Source organism: Chelonia mydas, chromosome 6 (genome assembly GCF_015237465.2).
Source record: "Chelonia mydas isolate rCheMyd1 chromosome 6, rCheMyd1.pri.v2, whole genome shotgun sequence".
Taxonomy (NCBI): Eukaryota; Metazoa; Chordata; order Testudines; family Cheloniidae; genus Chelonia; species Chelonia mydas.
The window spans coordinates 95,584,547-95,607,197 of record NC_051246.2 but is presented as its reverse complement, the minus strand read 5'-3'; the positions used below and the strand labels follow the sequence as shown (position 1 = coordinate 95,607,197).

Below are 22,651 nucleotides of genomic sequence, written 5' to 3'. Positions count from 1 at the left end.
AGGGCTCTGTGGTGCCTGGAGGACACTGCCGCCGCTGTGGGGCTGTGGGGTGAAGGGGCTGTGCAGCTTGTACAGAAGAGTGGTACTGCAGTGTTGTGTTTAGAAAGCTGGCCTTGAGCTGCACAGAGGAAACCACAGTTGCCAACTTTCACGTGGTAAATAAGCACAAGCCAAAAATAAAGCCAATCCCATTTCAAAACAAGGCCAAAACAAGCCAGTCCCTGAAGAACCTCAATCCTCTATGTGACTAGATCTCTCCGGCATGCAGTCTGAGATTGTGGTGGGCCTGCTGTGCACCCCTGCTTGTGCCTCCTGGCCCCTGCTTGCCGGGAGCTGATTTTTAAAAAAAACAAACAAGCCAAAAACTAGCCAATAATCAACTCATAAACCAATAATCAACTCATAAACCAAAAACCATCCCAATTTCTGCATCTTTTTTTCATGGATTTGGCATGCCTGGAGGAAACATGCTACCCTGGCGTCAAAAGGTGGTGTAGCAGTGTCTGTGTGTTGCGTAATGGAATGAAACTGGGAGAACCCAAACTTTAAGTGCTGACAACAAGTTTAGCCTTGATCAGAGCACACAAATGATAGTATCATCCACTTCTTTGCCCCAACTAAGAGTTTACAGTCTCCACAGGAGACAGGAAACCTGAGGACTCCAGAGCTGGGGATTACCTAATTGGTAGGAGCTGGGAGTCCCCGGGAATTTCCCTGCTTCACCGCAGACTTCCAAGCCTGACCTGGGCAAGTCACTTAGCTTGTCTGTGCCTGGGTTCCGCATCTGTAGAAATGGGGATGATACTTCCTAATCACACAGGGGTGTTGTGAGATTAATTATATTAAATATTGTGAAGTGCTTTGAGATCTAGTGATGAAAAGTGCTATATAAGAACTTGATATTATCATTGTTGCTATTAAATGTTATCAATATACTTGTTTCTTGTAGGCATTTGTAGGGTTTCTAAGTGGCACTCGAAACATAGCTACCTCGCATTGTAGTGTGGGAGTGTGCTCTCTCAGAATAACAATAAAATGTAGTAGTCTTGGGTCTCTGCCTTGAAACATGGCAAAATGACAGTGAAATGTGGCATTGTTAGGGTGATGGTTCATGCTAATATCCTACCTCCCTGCTTTGAAATTTGTTTCAATATTTGTGAATAAGATAAGGGCTTGAGTGTGTAACCTTGTCAAAAAAGGAACAATACTGATAATACAGTATTGGGGTCTGTTCTACATCAGGGTCAGTCTTAAAACCTGCAGGGACTTCAAGCAAGACTAGAGTACTAAACTGTCAAACGGGGGTGTGTGTATGTGTGTGTCTAGCTTCAAGAAACATCTCCTTGGCAAATATCTCTTCTGGCTTTCATCCTGTTTCAGCATATATTTGTACTTTTAATTACCTTGTATTTTAGTTATTTTTCTAAGAATTTCTCCTCATTAGGAGTTGAAATTAAAGACTATCATAACAATATTAAAAATGAGGATGTCAGTTATACAAACACTGAATCTCTCTTAAGCATGAAAGTGCTTGCACTTCCTCTTAGCATGCTTATCTGAATAAAGAGGAAGCTTGAAAGCTATATGAAAATCTAGTAGAAAATTGTTTTTCTGTCAGTTGAAATGTCCTCATTCAGTCCTTTTTTGTTTATTTAACACTTTATTTACTAGCCTCCTTTCAGCACTGCAGCCACTGCATTTTTTGAGCAAACCTTGTGTTGAACAGTTAGAAGGTTAAGGGGTTTATTTTTATGTGGTAAATCTTCATTTCTTTGTGCTACTTCTAGGGTTGTTTTTTTTTTCTGGACCTCATTTGGTGGAGACATTTCTTGGAACTTTATATTGTTTTTAGCAAATTAACTTCAGTGCTGTTCAGCATTACTTTTATTTCAGTGTTTAAAAAGATCAGCAAAAATAACTGTGATCAGAACCATGCTTTTGGAAAAAGCTTCTGTGCCATTTTAAATATCTGAGTCAAAGAACCCAAAGGTGCCTGTCCTGGGACACTTAGGCAAAATATGATTTCTGCTCCACACTGTCTGAGTCTCTCCTCCCTTCCCACTCAAGAAGGTACATTGCAAGAGGAAAGTCAGCTGCTATAAGGACTGGCAGGAATCAGGGCACCAAATGTTACTTTTTGTTTAGAAACAATCTTGCTTATAGAAGTTAGAGGTAGAAAAGATCTTACTTCAAAATTAAAAATTATGCGCATTTATGTGCAATATTTTAAAATTCTGCAAAATTCTGCATATTTTATTTACCAAAATAATTGAAACTGGCATGATTATATTGTGGTGTTTTGATAATTTATTTCAAAATACCTGTCAGCAAGTATGTCTGTAACAATATAGACAACAAACAAGATTCAGGATCTGTTTTTTTGACAAATAGATTCCCTACTAGGCATATTAATACAAAACTTTGAGTAATAATTCATTTAAACTACAATACAGAAATTTAAGCCTCATATAAGCCCTGGCTGGGGTGATTTAGTTGGGGATTGGCCCTGCTTTGAGCAGGGGGTTGGACTAGATGACCTCCTGAGGTCCCTTCCAACCCGGATATTCTATGATCCCTCGGAAGCAGTGCAAAGGCGTGGAGGAGTCAGCGGGTAATGGAGGACCTGAGGGAGAGTGAAGTAATTATTGGGAGTGAATCTGGTGGTTTGTTGGGTGTGCGTTGGAGAAGTGTGGAAAAGGGGTGTTTTTTAGGGGAAAGGGATTCTTAGGCAGCTGACCTTGTCTGACCCCTAGCCTCTCCCATTCAGTCAAGCACATCTGCACCTATCATCATGTGTCCCTGCATCCCCCTTCTGCCCCATCCCCATGTGTCCTTGCACCCCGACTCAGCCACCCCTCACCCCCATTCTCATGTGGTCCAGCACCACAACTGAGCCACCCTTTGCCCCACCCCATCCCCACATGGCCCTGCACCCCCACTCCCATTTAGCCCTGCCCCAGTCTATCTGCCCCACTAGCCCTTGTGAACTCGGATCTTTGACACCCCCACCTCCCAGCAGAACTGTGTGCCCCATTCTGTCTGTGTCCTCCCTCTCCCCCCCCCCCCCCCCCCCCCATCCCATGCCTCCTCACTTGGCCCCATGGGCAGGGCACTGTGAGGAACGCACCCTCTCCTCTTCCCTATCACTGGCTGCTACTGCCGGTGAACAGGCTGCTCTCTGTTCTGGTGCCACAGCAGCCCCTGGGTGGTGAAAGGTGTAACTTCACTGCCTCTCCAGCAGAATATATTTTCTACAGAGGGGGGAAAAAAATCTGCTGGGGACATGAATTCTGCACTTGCGAAATGGTGCAGAATTCCCACAGGGGTAAGATCTATGAGAGCATACAGTCCATCTCCCTGCTAATATAATGATCGTTCCCTTTTAGTACACTTTTTAGTATTTTGTCCTGCCTCATTTTAAATATTTCAAATTATTGAACTTTTTCCTGTAGCTAGGGAAGCCTGATGTGATTATTCCCTGAGTGCTGACTCCTGACCATAGTCGGGATTCTTTGTCTTTAGCTCAGCGGTGCCCAAACTTTTCCTGTTGCACCCCATCTCCCCTTACAGTAATGAAATCTGTCCACATCCCCCCAGCCCCCCATTACTGAGCAGCCAAGGCTTCCTCAACTTGGGCTGACGGCGGAGCTGGGGGCAGAACTGGGGATGGGGGAAGAGCTGTGACTGGGTCCAGACCTGGTCTGGGGGTGCAGCTGGGTGCAAAGTGGAGCTGCAGCTGGGGGCAAAACTGGTCTGGGGTGGAGCAGGGCTGGGTGGCATTCCCTCCCCACACTCTGTGGGAGCTGCTGACCCAGGTCCTGCCATGTGCCCCCCGGAACGTTTCTCAGTTTGGGGACCCCAGCTTTAGCTGCTATGTTGTTGATAAACTTAAAGCCTCCCCATAGGGATTGCCATACCAATGGCCTGTCTAGTTCAGGATCCCTTCTCAGATATCTGTCTGTACCAGATACTTCAGCGGAAAATGAAGGAAACATGAAGTGGGCAATTATGGAATAACCTGCCCATGAGGGAAGTTTCTTCCTTTCTCCATCATTTTAGACGTTGGCATATGCCCTGAAGTAAGAAGGCTTATATTCCTTACAAACTTTTTTTGACATTTCTATCTAATGTATCTGTGGATGTTCTCATTAGCCATATGACTATTCAGTTCTCCTTTTTTGAATTGCCTGATATGTTGTGGCAAGAAGTGCCGTGCTGGTTTCTTCTACTTATTTAGGCCATGTCTATATGTACAGTGCTGCAGTGGAGCACATGTGGTGAAGATGCTCTGTGCCGACAGGAGCAGCATAAGCTATGTCAGGTGTTAGAAGTTCTCCTGCAGATATAGAGCTGTGCACACGAACCCTTATGTCAGTGTAATGTGTGTCACTTGGGGGTGGAATATTCACGCTTCTGAACGACATACATTTTGCCATTGAGCTTCCACAAGTATGTGTACACCAGCAGGGTAATCAGACTCCTTGCTCATAGTGTAGGTATAGCCTAAATGAATACTGGAACATGGTTTCTCTTCATCCTCTCCCCACAGTCCCCCTTGAAGGAATGCTGTCAAATGACCTTTAAAATATTTTCTTATTTTCGCTTTGTCTCTTGATTCCTTCCAATCCACCCTGCCCTTAGATGTGCTTAAAATTAGATAGTTGCAAAGTTTTAGAAAAGTCATTTTCCCTAGTGTTGAAGATAAACAATCAGGGCTGCTATTATTTTTGGACCCAAGATATTGGAAATAAATGTGGTGGTGGAGAAAGAAGGATGTGGGGCAAGAATTAGGCCCCAGTCCTACGATTGGATCTGCTAACTTGCACCTCTGCAGCCAGGAAAGCTCCACTTAAGTGAAAGGCTATTTTTTTCTGGTTATCTTATAGGATGTTTCTGTTCTGTGTAACAGTCCTTTTGAGCCAAATGGAAAACATGCTTATTTGATCTTGCATTCCCAAATAACATATAGCAATTCATCTTATGTACTAAAAATAATAAAGAAAACAATTCTAATCACATGCATCTCTTTCCCCTCTGGAGGGGAAGAGCGAATAAATTACATGTGGCAAACATGGATCAACTAGGATTTGTATTAAACAGGCAGCTGTCAGATAATGCTCTAAATTTTAGACCTGATCTTTTCACTCTTACCAACAAGCCCCATCTATTTTTATCACTAGATGCAGAAAAAGCTTGGGGCAGAGTAAATTAGCAGTTCTTAAAAGATACTTTGGATACATTTGGCTTAGGCCCTAAATTTCAAAATTGGATTTCCATCTTATATTCCAAACCATATGCTGCTGTAAGAGTAAAAGGATATCAGAAAAATGCTGCTTCTTTAGACGCACACACCAAGGATGCCCATTGTCTCCTCTTCTTTTTGCCAGATTAATGGAGTCATTCATTAAGTTGATAAGAAATAATCCTTGTATAAGGGGAATTACAAAAAGAAACAGGGAACACAAATTAGCCTTCTACAGGTGATATTTGTTATGAATCTCTCTCACACTCTACTAGATCTGAAAGAGAAAACCTTAAAATTTGTCAGTGTCAGGATTTAGTATAAACTATGACAAGTGAGACCTCCTGGGTGTGGGTATGGGCTATGATCTACTGAAAGATATAAAAGATAAATACGAACAGAAATGGGTAGCTACTTCAGTAAGATATCTGGAAATCCACATTTCTAAAAGATGGCAAAACTTATATGCTTTTGATTAAAAATATCAAAAGAGATCTGAAAAATCGGTCAAAATATGAATTGCAGCAGTTAAAGTGAATATTTTACCCTGAATTAACTTCCTTTTCCAAACATTCCTGGTTTTAGTCCCTGGGAATTTGCTTAAACCTGGATTTCTTATTTCCCCAAATGAATTTGTTTATCATGGATTGTTAAATTAGTGGCAATCAACTTTATAGAGGCTGTGGCAAAAGGAAGGATTGGCTCTACCAAACATTAAACACTGTTATCAGGCCAGTCAGATCACAGACCTGATGTACTGGATAATACCGACTGGACCAACCCCTGGGGTATCAAGCATAATGCCCCTGCGGCCTGTCAAGGTTCCTTCCCCACTCTGAACTCTAGAGTACAGATGTGGGGACCTGCATGAAAACCCCCTAAGCTTATTTTTACCAGCTTAGGTTAAAACTTCCCCAAGATACAAACTATTTTACCTTTTGCCCTTGAACTTTATTGCTGCCACCACCAAGCGTCTAACAAATATATAACAGGGAAAGAGCCCGCTTGGAAATGTCTTTCCCCCAAAAATCCTCCCAAACCCTACACCCCCTTTTCTGGGGAAGGCTTGGTAAAAATCCTCACCAATTTGCATAGGTGAACACAGACCCAAACCCTTGGATCTTAAGAACAATGAAGAAGCAATCAGGTTCTTAAAAGAATTTTAATTGAAGAAAAAGTAAAAGAATCACCTCTGTAAAATCAGGATGGTAAATACCTTACAGGGCAATCAGATTCAAAACATAGAGAATCCCTCTAGGCAAAACCTTAAGTTACAAAAAGACACAAAAACCGGAATATACATTCCATTCAGCACAACTTATTTTATCAGCCATTTAAACAGAACAGAATCTAACGCATATCTAACTAGGTTACTTACTAAGTTCTAAGACTCCATTCCTTTTCTGTTCTTGGCAAAAAAAAAAAAAAAAAAACCACACAGACAGAGAGAACCTTTGTTTCTCCCCCCCTCCAGCTTTGAAAGTATCTTGTCTCCTCATTGGTCAGGTGCCAGCGAGGTTATCCTAGCTTCTTAACCCTTTACACGTGAAAGGGTTTTTCCTCTGGCCAGGAGGGATTTAAAGGTGTTTACCCTTCCCTTTATATTTATGACAGGGCCGGTTTTGTTCAACATCTTTATTAGTGATCTGGATGATGGGATGAATTGCACCCTCAGCAAGTTTGCAGATGACACTAAGCTGAGGGGAGAGGTAGATATGCTGGAGGGTAGGGATAGGGTCCAGAGTGACCTAGACAAATTGGAGGATTGGGCCAAAAGAAATCTGATGAGGTTCAACAAGGACAAGTGCAGAGTCCTGCACTTAGGAAGGAAGAATCCCATGCACCGCTACAGGCTGGGGACCGACTGGCTAAGCAGCTGTTCCATAGAAAAGGACCTGGGGATTACAGTCGACGAGAAGCTGGATATGAGTCAGTAGCGTGCCCTTGTTGCCAAGAAGGCTAACAGCATATTGGGCTGTATTAGTAGGAGCATTGCCAGCAGATTGAGGGAAGTGATTATTCCCCTCTATTCGGCACTGGTGAGGCCACACTTGGAGTATTGTGTCCAGTTTTGGTCCCCTCACTACAGAAGGGATGTGGACAAATTGGAGAGAGTCCAGCGGAGGCAACGAAAATGATTAGGGGGCTGGGGCACATGACTTACGAGGAGAAGCTGAGGGAATTGGGCTTATTTAGTCTGCAGAAGAGAAGAGTGAGGGGGGATTTGATAGCAGCCTTCAACTACCTGAAGGGGGGTTCCAAAGAGGATGGAGCTCGGCTGTTCTCAGTGGTGGCAGATGACAGAACAAGAAGCAGTGGTCTCAAGTTGCAGTGGGGGAGGTCTAGGTTGGATATTAGGAAACACTATTTCGCCAGGAGGATGGTAAAGCATTGGAATGGGTTACCTAGGGAGGTGTTGGAATCTCCATCCTTAGAGGTTTTTAAGGCCCGGTTTGACAAAGCCCTGGTTGGGATGATTTAGTTGGTGTTGGTCCTGCTTTGAGCAGGGGGTTGGACTAAATGACCTTCTGAGGTCTCTTCCAATCCAAATCTTCTATGAGTCTATGAACACCAAACCCTAATCAGGACTGGCTAGAGATATAATGATGAGCTTGTTCTGCAATCAAAGTACAAACGATTCCCCTGAATAAAGAAATCCTATGGGCCAAAATCAGTATATAGCCACCCTTTTATGAAAACAAAAATAGAAACTTGGGGTAGCTTTCTAAATAATTTAAGCTCATACCCCTCATCTCTTGTAACCTCAATAAAAACCTGGAAGTTTTAACATTTGGGAACTTACATAAAAATTCGGCCAACTGTTTAGAGACAATATATTTAGATCAACTGATGAAATACAACTAGCAAAAGATACCAACATTCTAGTGTATAAATACCTACAATTGAGACTTTTCAACTCATCCCTATGAAAAAGCAAACCTAAGCAGAAAATTGATGCAATTTGAAAAACTACTCACTACTTCCACAAAACACAAAGGGTTACTCCCCATTCTGTACAAAGTAATCTCTGGTTTCAGAGTAGCAGCCATGTTAGTCTGTATCCGCAAAAAGAACAGGAGTACTTGTGGCACCTTAGAGACTAACAAATTTATAAAAGCATAAGCTTTGGTGAGCTACAGCTCACTTCATCGGATGCATAGAATGGAACATATAGTAAGATATACAGATAAATTGGAGGTTACCATACAAACCTATGGTAGGTTTGAGAGGCTAATTAGTTAATATGAGCTATTATCAGCAGGAGGAAAAAAAACTTCTGTAGTGATAATCAAGATGGCTCATTTAAACAGCTGACAAGAAGGTGTGAGGATACTTAAGGAAATAGATTCAATATGTGTAATGACCCAGCCACTCCCAGTCTCTATTCAAACCCAAGTTAATGGTATTTAGTTTACATATTAATTCAAGCTCAGCAGTTTCTCATTGGAGTCTGTTTTTGAAGCTTTTCTGTTACAAAATTGCCACCCTTAAATCTTTTACTGAGTGACCACAGAGGTTGAAGTGTTCTCCTACCGGTTTTTGAATGTTATGATTCCTGATGTCAGATTTGTGTCCATTTATTCTTTTGCGTAGAGACTGTCCAGTTTGGCCAATGTAGATGGCAGAGCGGCATTGCTGGCACATGATGGCATATATCACATTGGTAGATGTGCAGGTGAACGAGCCCCTGATGGCGTGGCTAATGTGATTAGGTCTATGATGGTGTCACTTGAATAAATATGTGAACAGAGTTGGCATCGGGCTTTGTTGTAATCTCTGTTATTTACTGGAAACAACTATGTTCATGAAAAGAAGAAAAATTGACGTAGAAATAGACACCAAAACCGAGGAATGGGAGAACATATGAAGCAATGGTCCATAATGAACACATTAATAAAATAAAACCTTGTTACCATTTTTTATCAATGGTACCTAGCTTCTCTTTAAATTAAATGAATTTATGGTGCAGGGATGGGTAAATGCTGAAGAAAATGTAATGAAATGGAAGGATTTTTCTATATATGGTGGAAATGCCCCCAAAGTAAGACATTTTAAAATGCAATTGGAGGCAACATAAAGGAGATAACAGGGTGTCAGCTATCAGATAACCCCTTAGTATTTTTATTAAATTGCTCTGAAAACTCTGCATCTTACAAAAGCTATGGAGAATTGATCATTTATGTACTAGTTCCTGCTTTAATTACTATTGCAAGGTGGTGGAAGAAGAGTGACTCTGCTAAATCTATTAATGGGTATCAAAAAATCTGGGAAATGCTGGTAATAGAAGAATTAACTCAGTTTTTACAGGGCAGAAGGAAGAAAAGAGAACTACTTAGAAACCTGCCAGAATTTTTTGGAGTTTGCTGGAAGAGGGCATTGCCTGCCACCAAACCTGATGGTTTGAGAAGTTTTTTTGACTACTAAGGAAGGGAAAAACCCTTTCAAACATAGTAAAAGTTAAACTCAAAATAAAGGCATTAAAATAGGAAGAAGGAGAAAAGCTTAATATTGTATAGAGTTTTGATAGGACAACTAATAAATAGACATCTCAATGTCTGAAAAACAGAAGTTTGCACCTAAATATGAGGTGAAAGACTTTAATTGACACTATAAAATGAAAATACAGAAGAGGAAGATGAAGAGTAGAAAAGCATCAACCAATGTATGTGATCAATATCACAAAGTTGAAGAAAATGACTAGTAGCAGGTTTTGTCAGTACAACTTTACAGACTTCTGTAGGTCAATTAAAAACTGCAATATGTGTGTGTATAATACAGTTTACCTCTTAAAATTTGTTTTACAATTTAATAAGATTTGTTATAAAAGAATGGATCTATTAATAAAATAAAAAAGAGAAGAGATTATATGTGGTAGATATAAGCCGTTATGAATTTATATTCTGTAAAATTTTACCATATTTGAATACAGTTGTGAAAAATCAAGTTTGCTGAAACAATACTGATCATGACTTTGTGATCAATGTAGACTAGGAAATCTTTTTGAGCACTGTGTCAATTAATTGTGATCAACTCCTAAAATTTAATGTTGAATGTGATTTTGTTCTAGTGTATACTAATTGCAAAATTGTGATTAGTATAGTTTTGGTGTTAACAGTTTTCAAACAGTGAAATTTTTGTCGCAGTATGTTTATCCTTCTTTGGAAGGTGCTCAGATACTATGGTAATGGATGTGGTGTATAAAAGCCAAAATAGCATGGGGATTAGTCAATGAATTTTTTCTTCACCTACCAGAGGCAGAGATCGGATTGCCTTGTGACTTTCAGGCTGGATGAAATTGTGGCTCCTCAGGTGGTCATTTGTATTACTTATGACTAACACCAGTCCTGTAAACAAAGCTATTAATGTGCACTGCGGTAATTGTATGTGCAGCCTTGATCCTACACCAGTTGATATCAATAGAATAAGATTGAGCCCTGTGTAAGATCTACTTAATTTACAGGATTTGCGGGAAATAACATCGTATGAGCAGATTTTTAAAAATACCTTTCTGCAAAAATTATTTGTGGGTTTTTACTCAGATTACTTTGGGTGGAATCCAGGGCTTAAAGACTATACACCTTTCAAGGTAAGTATATTTTCCAGGTTAACTTGACACATGCAGTATCTCTTGGTTAACTGTGTGCACACACTGGACAGACTTGCATACAGCTGTCTTGAAGGCTGGTTATGAAGCTTACAGTGATTAGAGATTTGTTTTTAAATATATTATATGGTAGTGACCATAACCTACTCAGAAGAGACTAACCTTTCATGGTGGGAGAGAATTCATTCTTGTTACGTTCTCCATCTAAGCCGCAACAGTATTGTGACCACTGTGCTACATGTTATAGATAATGCTAAGATTTTATCACAGTTACTTTTAGAAAAAGTCATGAACAGGTCGTGGGCAATAAACAAAAATTCATGGAGCCTGTGACCTGTCTGTTACTTTGCTAAAAATAACCAGAGGGCAGGGTTAGATGGGGGAAAGAATGGAGTCCCATGGAGGGGGGGACCTAAGAGGCCGAGCCCCCTGCTGTGGTGAGGGACGCAGCCCAGACTCCAGTGGCTGCAGAGGGGCATGCAGCCAGGGGGGGCACATAGCCTCCACTTCAAAGCTGGCCCAGCTTCGTGACATGGGTTCGCAGCCCCGACTGTAGCAGGGCAGGGGCACACGGCCCTGGGAAGCCGGAAAGGGGGCGCATGGCTCCCGGTGCAGCCACTGGGCTGGGGCGCGTGACCCCAGCTGCAGCCCCTGGTGGAAGCTACGGGCTGGGGCGCATGGCCCCGGCTAAAGCCCTCGGCAAGCCTGGGATGCTGTTGGGCTAGGGCGCATGGCCCCTGCCAAACCTCCATCAAGCCCAGGACTCGGGACACTGTGGGGCTGGGTTGTGTGGCCCTGGCTGCTGTCCCCGCCAAGCCTGTGCGGCTGGGGTGCACGGACCCTGCCAATCCTGGGACATGGTGGGGCTGGGGTGTGCGGCCCTGGCTGCAGCCTGTAGTGGAAGTTGCGGGGCTGAGGCACAGGGCCCCAGCTGCAGCCCCCGCCAAGCCTGCGGGGAAGGGGTGCATGGACCCTGCCAAGCCCGGCATGCTGCGGGGCTAGGGTGCATGGCCCTGGCTACAGCCCCTGGCAGAAGCCATGGGGCTGAGGCTCAGGGCCCCAGCTGCAGTCCTCGCCAAGGCTGGGAAGCCATGGGCCTGAGGCACACGGGCCCCAGCTGCAGTCCCCGGCAGAAACCACAGGTCTGGGGTTGCGGGGTCCTGGTTCCAGCCAGCCCCAGCAGGGCAGGGGCACACAGACCTGCCTCCTCCTCATGAAGCCCCAGAAGTCACAGAGGTCCAATAACGTCACGGAATCCATGACTACCCTGACCTCTGTGACTAAATCGTAGCCTTAGTTATAGATTTTTTTTTATGTGCCTTTAATTTATTGATATCAGGTATTGTTTTAAGTCTCTTTTTTTCCTTTTTTCCCTCCGTCAAACTAGGTTCTTCCCTTGACCCCCTGTTTTTGGTACTGTACTTTTGCACTCTTTTGCTTCCGGTTATGTCTGCAGATTGCTTCCAAGCATTGAACAGTGGTGAAGGGCTAAGAAGGCACACTTGATTCTTTTCCCAGCAACACTGAGGAAGTATGTCTATTCGCATTCAGAGATGGGCTACTTAATTTTTTGTGCCTCAGTTTCCCCACCTGTAAAATCATCACGACTATCTTGCTTGGCTTAATTACTGTTTTTAAAGTGCTTTGACGTGCTTGGATGAAAGATGCTGTGGAAGTACAGTGTGTTATCAGTCTTCTCCAAAAGATGTTTAGTTTTCACTGTACTTGGAAGAAGAAGAAGAATCCTTCATGTGCCTCTTGCTTAGCAAAATATGGTCGTACTGGGCCAGCCTTGTAAAATGACTTTTGCCGTTAATAGTGACCTTAGGAGTATTAAGTACAGAAGAATCTCTTTAAAGCTAAAATCAACAAAATTATTTAATTGACGTTATTAGTTTGGAGCTGTTTGTTAGTTGAAGATAGAAAGTCACAGCATTCAAAGACCCTAAGGGTATCTCTAGAGTGCAATTAATAAGCTGTGACTGGCCCGTGTCAGCTGACTCAGGCTTCTGGGATTTGGGCTAAAGGGCTGTTTAATTGCAGTGTAGACATTCAGGCTCACATAAATACATTTTGCAAGCTGCCAAATTTTTGTTTGAAATCGCTGTTATAAGTGGCTAGAATGGCTCTTTTCAGGGAAAGATCTTTGTACTCATTTGTGCCCCGGTCCTGCAGGATGCTCCCTGTGAGTGCAGATGTCTGCCTGTGCAGAGCGCAATTCAGGATTGTGTCCTAACTCTCCATTGTTATTTCTTCCCTTTATTTTTGAAAAGGTATTTAACTGTAATTTCATGGATGGGGTATGAATTAAACTAATTATTGCAACACTCAATGCGTGGATGAGATGATGGTGTAGGGAGGAGAGGTTTAGATTTATTAGGAACTGGGGGAACTTTTGGGGAAGGGGGAGCCTGTACAGGAAGGATGGGTTCCACTTAAACAAAAATGGAGCCAGATTGCTGGCACTTAAAATTAAAAAGGTCATACAGCAGTTTTTAAACTAAGGGCTGTGGGAAAGCCGACAGGTGCAGAGGAGCATGTAATACCAGGGTACAAAATATATCTGAAGGGCAGAACAGGTCGTGTTGGTGGGGGAGTGGTGCTATATGTGAAAGAAAGCATAGAATCTAATGAAGTAAAAATCTTAAATGAACCAAACTATACCATAGAATCTCTATGGATAGTAATTCCATGCTCTAATAATAAGAATATAGCAGTAGGGTTATATTACCGACCACCTGATCAGGATGGCGATAGTGACTGTGAAATACTCAGGGAGATTAGAGGCTATAAAAATAAAATACTAAATACTAATGGGAGATTTCAACAGTCCCCATATTGCCTGGGTACGTGTCACCTCAGGACGGGATGCAGAGATAAAGTTTCTTGACACCTTAAATGACTGCTTCTTGGAGCAGCTAGTCCTGGAACCCACAAGAGGAGAGGCAATTCTTGATTTAGTCCTATGTGGAACAAAGGTCTGGTCTAAGAGGTGAATATAGCTGGACTGCTTGGTAATAGTGACAAAATATAATTAAATTTGACATCCCTGTGGCGGGGAAAACACCACAGCAGTCCAACACTGTAGCATTTAATTTCAGAAAGGGGGACTACACTAAAATGAGGAAGTTAGTGAAACAGAAATTAAAAGGTACAGTACCAAAAGTGAAATCCCTGCAAGCTGCATAGAAACTTAAATGCATATCCCAAATTAAAATACATAGTAAGAGAACCAAAAAAGTGCCACCGTGGCTAAACAACAAAGTAAAAGAAGCAGTGAGAGACAAAAAGGCATCCTTTAAAAAGTGGAAGTTAAATCCTCGTGAGGAAAATAAAAAGGAGCATAAACTCTGGCAAATGAAGACTGTAAAAATATAATTAGGAAGACCAAAAAAGAATTTGAAGAACAGCTAGCCAAAGACTCAAAAGTAATCGCAAATATTTTTTTAAGTACATCAGAAGCAGGAATCCTGCTAAACAACCAGTGGGGCCACTGGACGATCGAGAAGCTAAAGGAGTACTCAAGGACGGCAAGGCCATTGTGGAGAAACTAAATGAATTCTCTGCATTAGTCTTCATGGCCGAGGATTTGAGGGAGATTCCTAAACCTGAGCCATTCTTTTTAGGTGACAAATCTGAGGAACTGTCCTGGATTGAGTTGTCATTAGAGCAGGTTTTGGAATAAAATGTACTTGTGGCACCTTAGAGACTAACCAATTTATTTGAGCATAAGCTTTGAGCTATTGCCAGCAGGAGAGTGAGTTTGTGTGTGTAAACCTGGATTTGTGCTGGAAATGGACCACCTTGATTTTCATACACATTGTAAGGAGAGTGGTCACTTTGGATAAGCTATTACCAGCAGGAGAGTGAGTTTGTGTGTGTGGTTTTTGGAAAAAAAAAAAAGGGGGGGGGTGAGAAAACCTGGATTTGTGCTGGAAATGGCCCAACTTGATTATCATACACATTGTAAAGAGAGTGGTCACTTTAGATAAGCTATTACCAGCAGGAGAGTGGGGTGGGAGGAGGTATTGTTTCATGGTCTCTGTGTATATAATGTCTTCTGCAGTTTCCACAGTATGCATCCGATGAAGTGAGCTGTAGCTCACGAAAGCTTATGCTCAAATAAATTGGTTAGTCTCTAAGGTGCCACAAGTACTCCTTTTCTTTTTGCGAATACAGACTATCACGGCTGTTACTCTGAAACCTGGAATAAAATGATAAACTAAACAGTAATAAGTCATCAGGACCAGATGGTATTCACTGAAGAGTTCTGAAGCAACTCAAATGTGAAACTGCAGATCTACTAACTAGGAGTAGGTAGGTAATCTGTAACCTATCATTTAAATCAGCTTCTGTACCAAATGACTGGAGGATAGCTAATGTGATACCAATGTTTAAAAAGGGCTCCAGAGGTGATCCTGGCAATTACAGACTGGTAAGCCTGATTTCAGTACCGGCCAAACTATTTGAAACCATAGTAAAGAACAAAATTGTCAGACACGTAGATGAACATAATTTGTTGGGGAAATCATGCCTCCCACTCCACTAAAATTCTTTGAGGGGGTCAACGAGCATGTGCACAAGGGGGATCCGGTGGGATTGAACTCACAACCCTGGGTTTAGCAGGCCAATATTCAAACCACTGAGCTATCCCTCCACCCCCTTATGTTGTTAACATTCAGTTATCAAAAATACTTTCAATAATAGTCTCAAAAATTTCGGCCCCAGTCTTATGAGGTTCTGGGAACTTCCTGGGAAGTTGGTAAGAAATGAGTGTTCAGTACCTCCCAGGATTGGTTCTTATTTTGTTTCTACTGACTATTTTTTCTACATTTCAATGACACACCTCTTCCCCCTACCCAGCCTACTTAAAGTATGTTACAGTAGAAAATATTGGATTAAGGATACTCCGCTTGCGTACACAGAAATGGCTTTCAGTATATGATGTGGTGAATTTTGCCTCTCAGGATGGGAGAAGAGATGGGCCTTGTGTATTAAATTGACTTGTATGTTGTTTAATTTATAATGGTATATACATTTATAAGATTTTAAGTACAGCATTACCATATATTATATTTTATTTTTTAAACATTAAATAAAGGTGGGCATGAGCTGAAAGCTCCTTTTTTTTTTTTTTTGTACCTGAACATTCCCAAAGCTTGGATCTGGGAATCTGGTTTGGGGCTGGGCCGGCTAATAAGACAACATAATATAAACATTCATCTTCTGTAAATCAAAAAACTTTGCAAAGAATCCATGTAGAAATAAGAGAGAAATTAGAAGGATTCTCTGCGTTTATGGAAGCAGTGTTTAGTATTTAGACCTATAGACTGAGAGTCAGGAGACCTGAGTTATACTCCCAGTTCTGCCACAGATTCATTATGTGACCTTTGGCAAATTCTAGATTTCATTCCTGCCTTCTCAGTTTCTGCAGGTATGAAATAGGGATAGTGATTTATGGCTCTGTAGGAAAACCTTGGCTTAAAGCTGCTGTATAAATGCAAAATATTATCATTGTTTTTAGTAAAGCTCTTAGGCTGCTAATGTATTGCAGTTATGAAGTTAAAAAGAAGACCTTCTGAAAAGTCAGGGAGTTATCACATTATTCGAAAATATTGCTATATCAGTTCTCTGTCTTCTAAAACAATGTAGATTACATGATTGACTGCTACGATGTACACAATTCTTCAACAACAGTGTTTTTTATAAACACTATTTTTATAATCCAGAACTATGCTAGGTGCTTCACAGAAAATGTGGAAAGACACGCTTCCTGCCAAAAATAGTGTGTAATATGAATTTAAGATGTGACAAACAGTAGTGTGGCATAAAGTGAGGAAAAACAAGATTTACAGTAGTGGTGATACTCAGTTTAAGTATATGTATATTTTAGTAGTTCAATAAAAATACATAGGGTGGGAGAAATGTGAATATAATTTAATCACTAGCCATAAGCATCAAGGAAGAGATTATTCATTTTAGTTAAATTAATATAAAGGGAAGAGAGAGAGTAGGAGGCAGCCTGGAAAAAAGATGAGGTCTTCATTGAAGAAATGGACAAAGAGGTCCTCAAAGCTGGAGGAGAAAAGTGATAGATGGGTTGATGACATAAATGGTTTTAAAAGACATTAGGTATAGTAGAAGTTGCATGTACCACATTGAGAATTTATCATGAAGATGATGTCTGAATAGAAAGACTTTAAAAAAAAAAACTATGTTGAATATTTGATGTGAGGAGTCTGAAGAGATATGTCTAATGAAAATTAAATAAAGCAAAAATACTAAAATAGCTCTAAAGCTTCTTTTATCTGAAGGTCTCAAAGTACTTTACCACGACTAATTAAAACTTGCAACACACTGCTTGACAGATCAGACGGAAAATTGAGGCATAGGACTTGTCTAAGAGACTTAGCAAGTGACTTGTCCAAAGTTCGTGGAAAGATGGGAGGAGAACAGAGATGTCCTGACTCCAGTAATCTGCTTCCTCTAATAGAAGTTAACACTTCTCTAGATTAAACAAAAAATACTAAATATGAGTTCATGCCTCATTGAAAATTTTTGAAATCTATTTCAAGGCTGTTCTGCCTAAGAAATGCTATTTTTTCCTATATTTTTTTTTTCTGCCGCTCCCTTCTTAAAAATTCTTTCTCGTGATAGCTGCATTTAAAAATATATTTGTTTTGAGTTTTCTTCTCTACCTATGATCACCTGAACTCCTAATTCCTCCTTTGTGGTGTTATAATTTTGTTGCTGTAGTGACAATTATGTTAGGTTTCAGAGTAACAGCCGTGTTAGTCTGTATTCGCAAAAAGAAAAGGAGTACTTATGGCACCTTAGAGACTAACCAGTTTATTTGAGCATAAGCTTTCGTGAGCTACAGCTCACTTCATCGGGATTATGACTTCATATTAACCTGAAGCAGGTGAACTTGTAAGAAACAGAGATCTTGGATTTTATGTCAACGTCTATATTTAATATAGAAAGAATCTCCTTCCCACTACATCGGTTCACCTCTTCCTATAAAGAGAGAAAATAGAGGCAAAACTATTTCTATATAGAATGTTTTTCATGAGGCATCAGTTGCTTCTTTAAAGTTCTTGCATGTACCTATAGCGCAGAGAAATGTATACTGTGTTGCATCTTAAACTAACTATTTTCATGTGCCTGTTTTTCTTTAATTGTTTCAGCTGGTTTATGCTTCCAGAGTTGTCAGCATTCACTGTAATAGTCATCTTCCCTTCACGTTATTACAATCAAAAACCCTGATTCATCATAGTTTGCACACTTCTTAATCACCACTCTGAAAAATATATATTTGTGGGCAAATAGAGATGTTCAAGTTTGTTCATATTTCAATGACTGGATTTTATAATACAAGTGTGGTTACATTCAGATTTGTCCTTTTCCCCTGTTCCCCAGATTTTAATACATCAATGGCAGATTCATCCAGTGATTCAGAGAACTTTCTTCGTGGTCGTGTAGGAAGGCGGGGCCCTCTAAGAGCCACCCACAGCAGAGCCCGAAACCATGGTGCTGGAGATGTTACAGAGAAGATCCATACCTTAGCAAGCACTTTACAGGTTGTTAGAAAATGATCAGATGCTGTGCAAACAGATAAGTTATGTTTGTGTAAAAGAAAGTGCCCAATATTCTGAATGAGGTGGTCTAAAGTGCTGTGGTAATGGGAAATATTACTTGCCATTTACAAACTGTAAAAAGTATTTGGGAAATAAAGCATGACATGTCTGTGTTTACAGTGAGTATTTTACTGCTATTTCTGACAGCAACATGGAAGCATGATAAAATATTGTTAGAAACGACCCATTTAAAACATTGAAAGGTCTGATAATGTCTCATTCAGTTACAAAGTTGGCAAAATGTGAACAGAGCAATCCTTTTTTTTTTTTTAAATTAATTGGAGAATTCCAACAGGATACATTAGGTCTTTGGGGCAGTGACTGTCATTTTGTTCTGTGTTTGTACATTGCCTAGCACAATGGGGTCCTGGGAATCCTAGGTGTTATCACAATATAAATTAAAAAAAATAATTACAGATGGGTGTGAAGACAAAGATCCCTTCCCCACAGATCTGATAATCTGAATAGATACTGTTCAGATGAAGGATCATGGACAGACTAGAGTGCAAAAGAGAGTGCATGTCACTTGTTTGGATGACTTTTTGGGGCAGTGGCTTCTCTGTGGGCAAAAGTAATTCGGTACAGTTGGCATTGTGGGGTTCCATGTTTTATGTATCCCTGACTCCAGCTCAGACTTGCTCAGTTTGCAAGTTAAGACTGCTTTCCAGCCGACAGCCCTGCAGATTCAAGCTGGGTTCTTTCCTTCTTTATGCATCCATCACCAGCAATAAAAATGAGGGTGCAAGTTGGCCTGCCCTGCAGTATCTTTGCTACTGGTGATGTGTGAGAAGGAGAGAACCCACGGTGAGTCTGCGGAGTTGTAACTTTAGAAAAGAAAAATTTTAACTTGAAAACAGAGTAAACTTGAGCTGGAATAAGTGAGATACAACACTGCAGTTTTAATTCTGAGCTGAAGAAAGATCCTGATTTAGATGCACTGTGTTCATCATTTTGATTAATGAATTAAGACTCAATATTTTGGTGTGAAGTATGTATTGTCCTCATTTTGCAGATGGGGGAACTGAGGCATTGAGAGTGAAGTGAATCCCAGCACTGAATAGAATCCAGATCTCTTGACTCCAGTCTTATGCCATAACTAGAAGATCACACTTCCTTTTTACTTGACAGTGTCTTATATTTTTATGTAGCCTTTGAGCCAGACAATATAACAAAAATGCCAGTATTTATTTTCAGTTTATTCAGAGTGCCTACCCATAGCTTCAAGCTCTCTCTTCCTTGTTTGTTGAACTTGACAGGTAGCTTAAGCTGTTTGCCTCTGTAAAATACAGATAATGATTAAGGCTGCGTATCTGTCACGGAGGTAACGGAAGTAATGGATTCCCTGACTTTTCATGACCTCTGTGACTTCTGATGCAGCTGGCTCTGTGGCTGCCTGAGCAGCTCAGGCAGCCCCTGGGGCAGCCGCACTGACCGTTGCTGGGGCAGTCTTGGGCCACCGCACTCTCCTCCTGCCAGCAGCAGTTTGGGTGTGGGAGGGGACTCAGGGCTGGGGCAAAAGGTTGGAGTGCGGGTCGGCACTTACCTTCGGGGGGCTCCCTGGAAGTGGCCAGCATGTCCCTGCAGCTCTTAGATGGAGGGACCAGCAGGCTTGCGTGCTGCCCCTGCCTGCAGGCACGGCCCCTGCAGCTTCTATTGGCTGCAGTTCCTGGCCAATGGGAGCTGCAGAGCCAGCACTCGTGGCGGGGATGGCGCACGGAGCCCTCCAGCCTTCCCTCCCCCTAGGAGCTGCACGGACGTGCTGGGTGCTTCTGAGGAGCTGGGCAGAGAAGGGTAGGGAGCCTGCCATCCCCGCCAACCCTCCCCCCTGCCAGCACCAGCGGAGATTTTGGGCCTTATGCTGCTGCCTGCCTCCCAGCACTAGCAGGAGTCCTGGGCCTCACGCTGCAGCCTGCCTCCCCCCAGCACCAGAGGGGGTTTGGGACCACCATCCCCCAGCACCTGCAGCACCCCCAAACTGCTGCTCCAGAGCACTCTTGGCCCTCTGGCCCAAATTTTAGTAAGGGGTATATTGTAAAAGTCATGGACAGGTCACGGGTCGTGAATTTTTGTTTACTGCCTGTGACCTGTCCATGACTTTTACTAAAAATACCCATGACTACAATGTAGCCTTAATAATGATACTTTGGAATCTCAATGGGATTGCCATAATATGAGGCTAAATGTTTGCTTTAAGGTCCTTTAAGTCCAAAATTTGGCTGCTTAAACTTAGGCATCTATTGAAAATGACTGGTCTGATTTGTTTTCATATGTGCTCGGCATCTCCAGCTCTCACAGACTTCCGTGGGAGTAGTGGGTGCCCAGCCACATTGAAAATCAGATCACTTATTTAGATACCTAATGTGAGGCAAAGTATTAATGGTAAAGCTAAAAAGTAATGCATTTTTGTTTATTTGGAGAGAAGATTTCTAATTTAACATTCTTTTTCCTCAATTTTGTTCTTAAGGATACCAACCGAAACCTGAGACATGTTGACCAGATGCTAGGACAGTACAGAGAGTACAACAATGAGCAGACTGAAGCTATAGCAACTGTGAGCAACTTTCAATGTAACCTTAAGCCTCTTCCTCCTGTATTATTATATAACCAGTTGAAAATTGGTGTTTAGCAATGAGCAAGCGAGAGAGAGAAAGAAGTATCGGGGGTAGCCGTGTTAGTCTGTCTCCAGAAAAACAACAAGGAGTCCAGTGGCACCTTAAAGACTAACAGATTTATTTGGGCATAAGCTTTCGTGGGTAAAAAACCCACAAGCTTATGCCCAAATAAATCTGTTAGTCTTTAAGGTGCCACCGGACTCCTTGTTTTTATATATAGAGAGAGATTTAAACAGTATAAATCAATCTTTTAATAGTCTTCTGTACTACCACCTTTTGGAAGTAATAGAGTTTCTGAATGAGATTAGAACACTTTTATTGCTGGTTGGCCCAGTCTTCTTTATGGTCCCTTTAGGAAATGGCTGAAGGGCGAAATTAACCATGGTTCAGAGGGCCCACACAAGGCCCTATACACGACTTAAGCCTCTGACATGGAATGGTGCTTAAATGTGGTACACAGGCATTTTGCAAGCCTTTGCCCCAGGGTGAACTTAATCAGAAATAAATGGGATGATATTTAATTGTAGAGTAAAACAGGAGATGGATAGTGTTAAGGATGAACAAATTGGTTGGTACTCTGGGAGCTGTCAAGATTCCTTCCCCACTCTGAACTCTAGGGTACAGTTGTGGGGACCCACATGAAAGACCCCCTAAGCTTATTCTTACCAGCTTAGGTTAAAACTTCCCCAAGGCACAGATTTCTTTCTTGCCTTGGGAACCAGCTTAGGTTAAAACCTGGTACACTGCCACTACCAAGTGATTTAACAAAGAATCCGGGAGGAGACCACTTGGAGAAGTCTTCCCCCAAAATATCCTCCAAAGCTCTTACACCCCCTCTCCTGGGGAGGCTTGAGAATAAACAAGATGAGCACAAACCAGCCTTGGATTTTAAAGACCCTAAAAACCCAATCAGATTCTTAAAAAACAGGACTTTATTTGAAGAACAAAACAAAGATAAAAGAAACACTCTGTAAGATTAGAATGGAAGATTCTCACAGGCAGTCAGATTCAAAACATAGAGAATCCCTCTAGGCAAAACCTTAAGTTACAAAAAGACACACAAACAGGAATACACATTTCCTCCAGCACAGCGAATTTACAAGCCAAAACAAAGAAAACCTAACGCATTTTCTAGCTAGATTACTTACTAACTTTACAGGAGTTGGAGGGCTTGCATCCTTGATCTGTTCCCTGCAAAGGTATCAGACGGACAGACAAAAGCCTTTTCTTCCCCCCTCCCCCCTCCAGATTTGAAAGTATCTTGTCCTCTCATTGGTCATTTTGGGTCAGGTGCCAGCGAGGTTACCTTAGCTTCTTAACCCTTTACAGGTGAAAGCATTTTACTTTTGGCCAGGAGGGATTTTATAGCACTGTATACAGAAAGGTGGTTACCCTTCCCTTTATATTTATGACAGGAGCTATCAAGTTTGAGATGTTACAGTCAGAGATGTATTGAAACTGAATCCTGTAATATGAAAGGAAATGTGGAAAATGTACTGTTTTGCTTGAAAATTGGCCTAATATTTGAGTACTCTAGTATATATTCATTGAATTC

At 41.6% G+C, this 22,651-nt stretch overlaps 1 protein-coding gene across 5 annotated transcripts in view; it reads left to right on the top strand.

Annotated features, from left to right (window-relative positions):
* Positions 1-22,651, top strand: part of CEP128 (centrosomal protein 128) — a 428,984-nt gene that overhangs the window by 336 nt on the left and 405,997 nt on the right. For 4 of the 5 annotated variants that reach the window (XM_043548663.1, XM_043548662.1, XM_043548660.1 and 1 more), the window contains exons 2-3: positions 18,267-18,427; positions 20,949-21,035. In XM_043548663.1, the coding sequence (XP_043404598.1) occupies positions 18,281-18,427; positions 20,949-21,035 (234 nt within the window). In that variant the 5' untranslated portion in view covers positions 18,267-18,280. Of the gene's footprint in view, positions 1-11,938; positions 12,379-18,266; positions 18,428-20,948; positions 21,036-22,651 lie in introns of those variants that run through there. The other variant, XM_037900795.2, reaches the window with a different exon arrangement.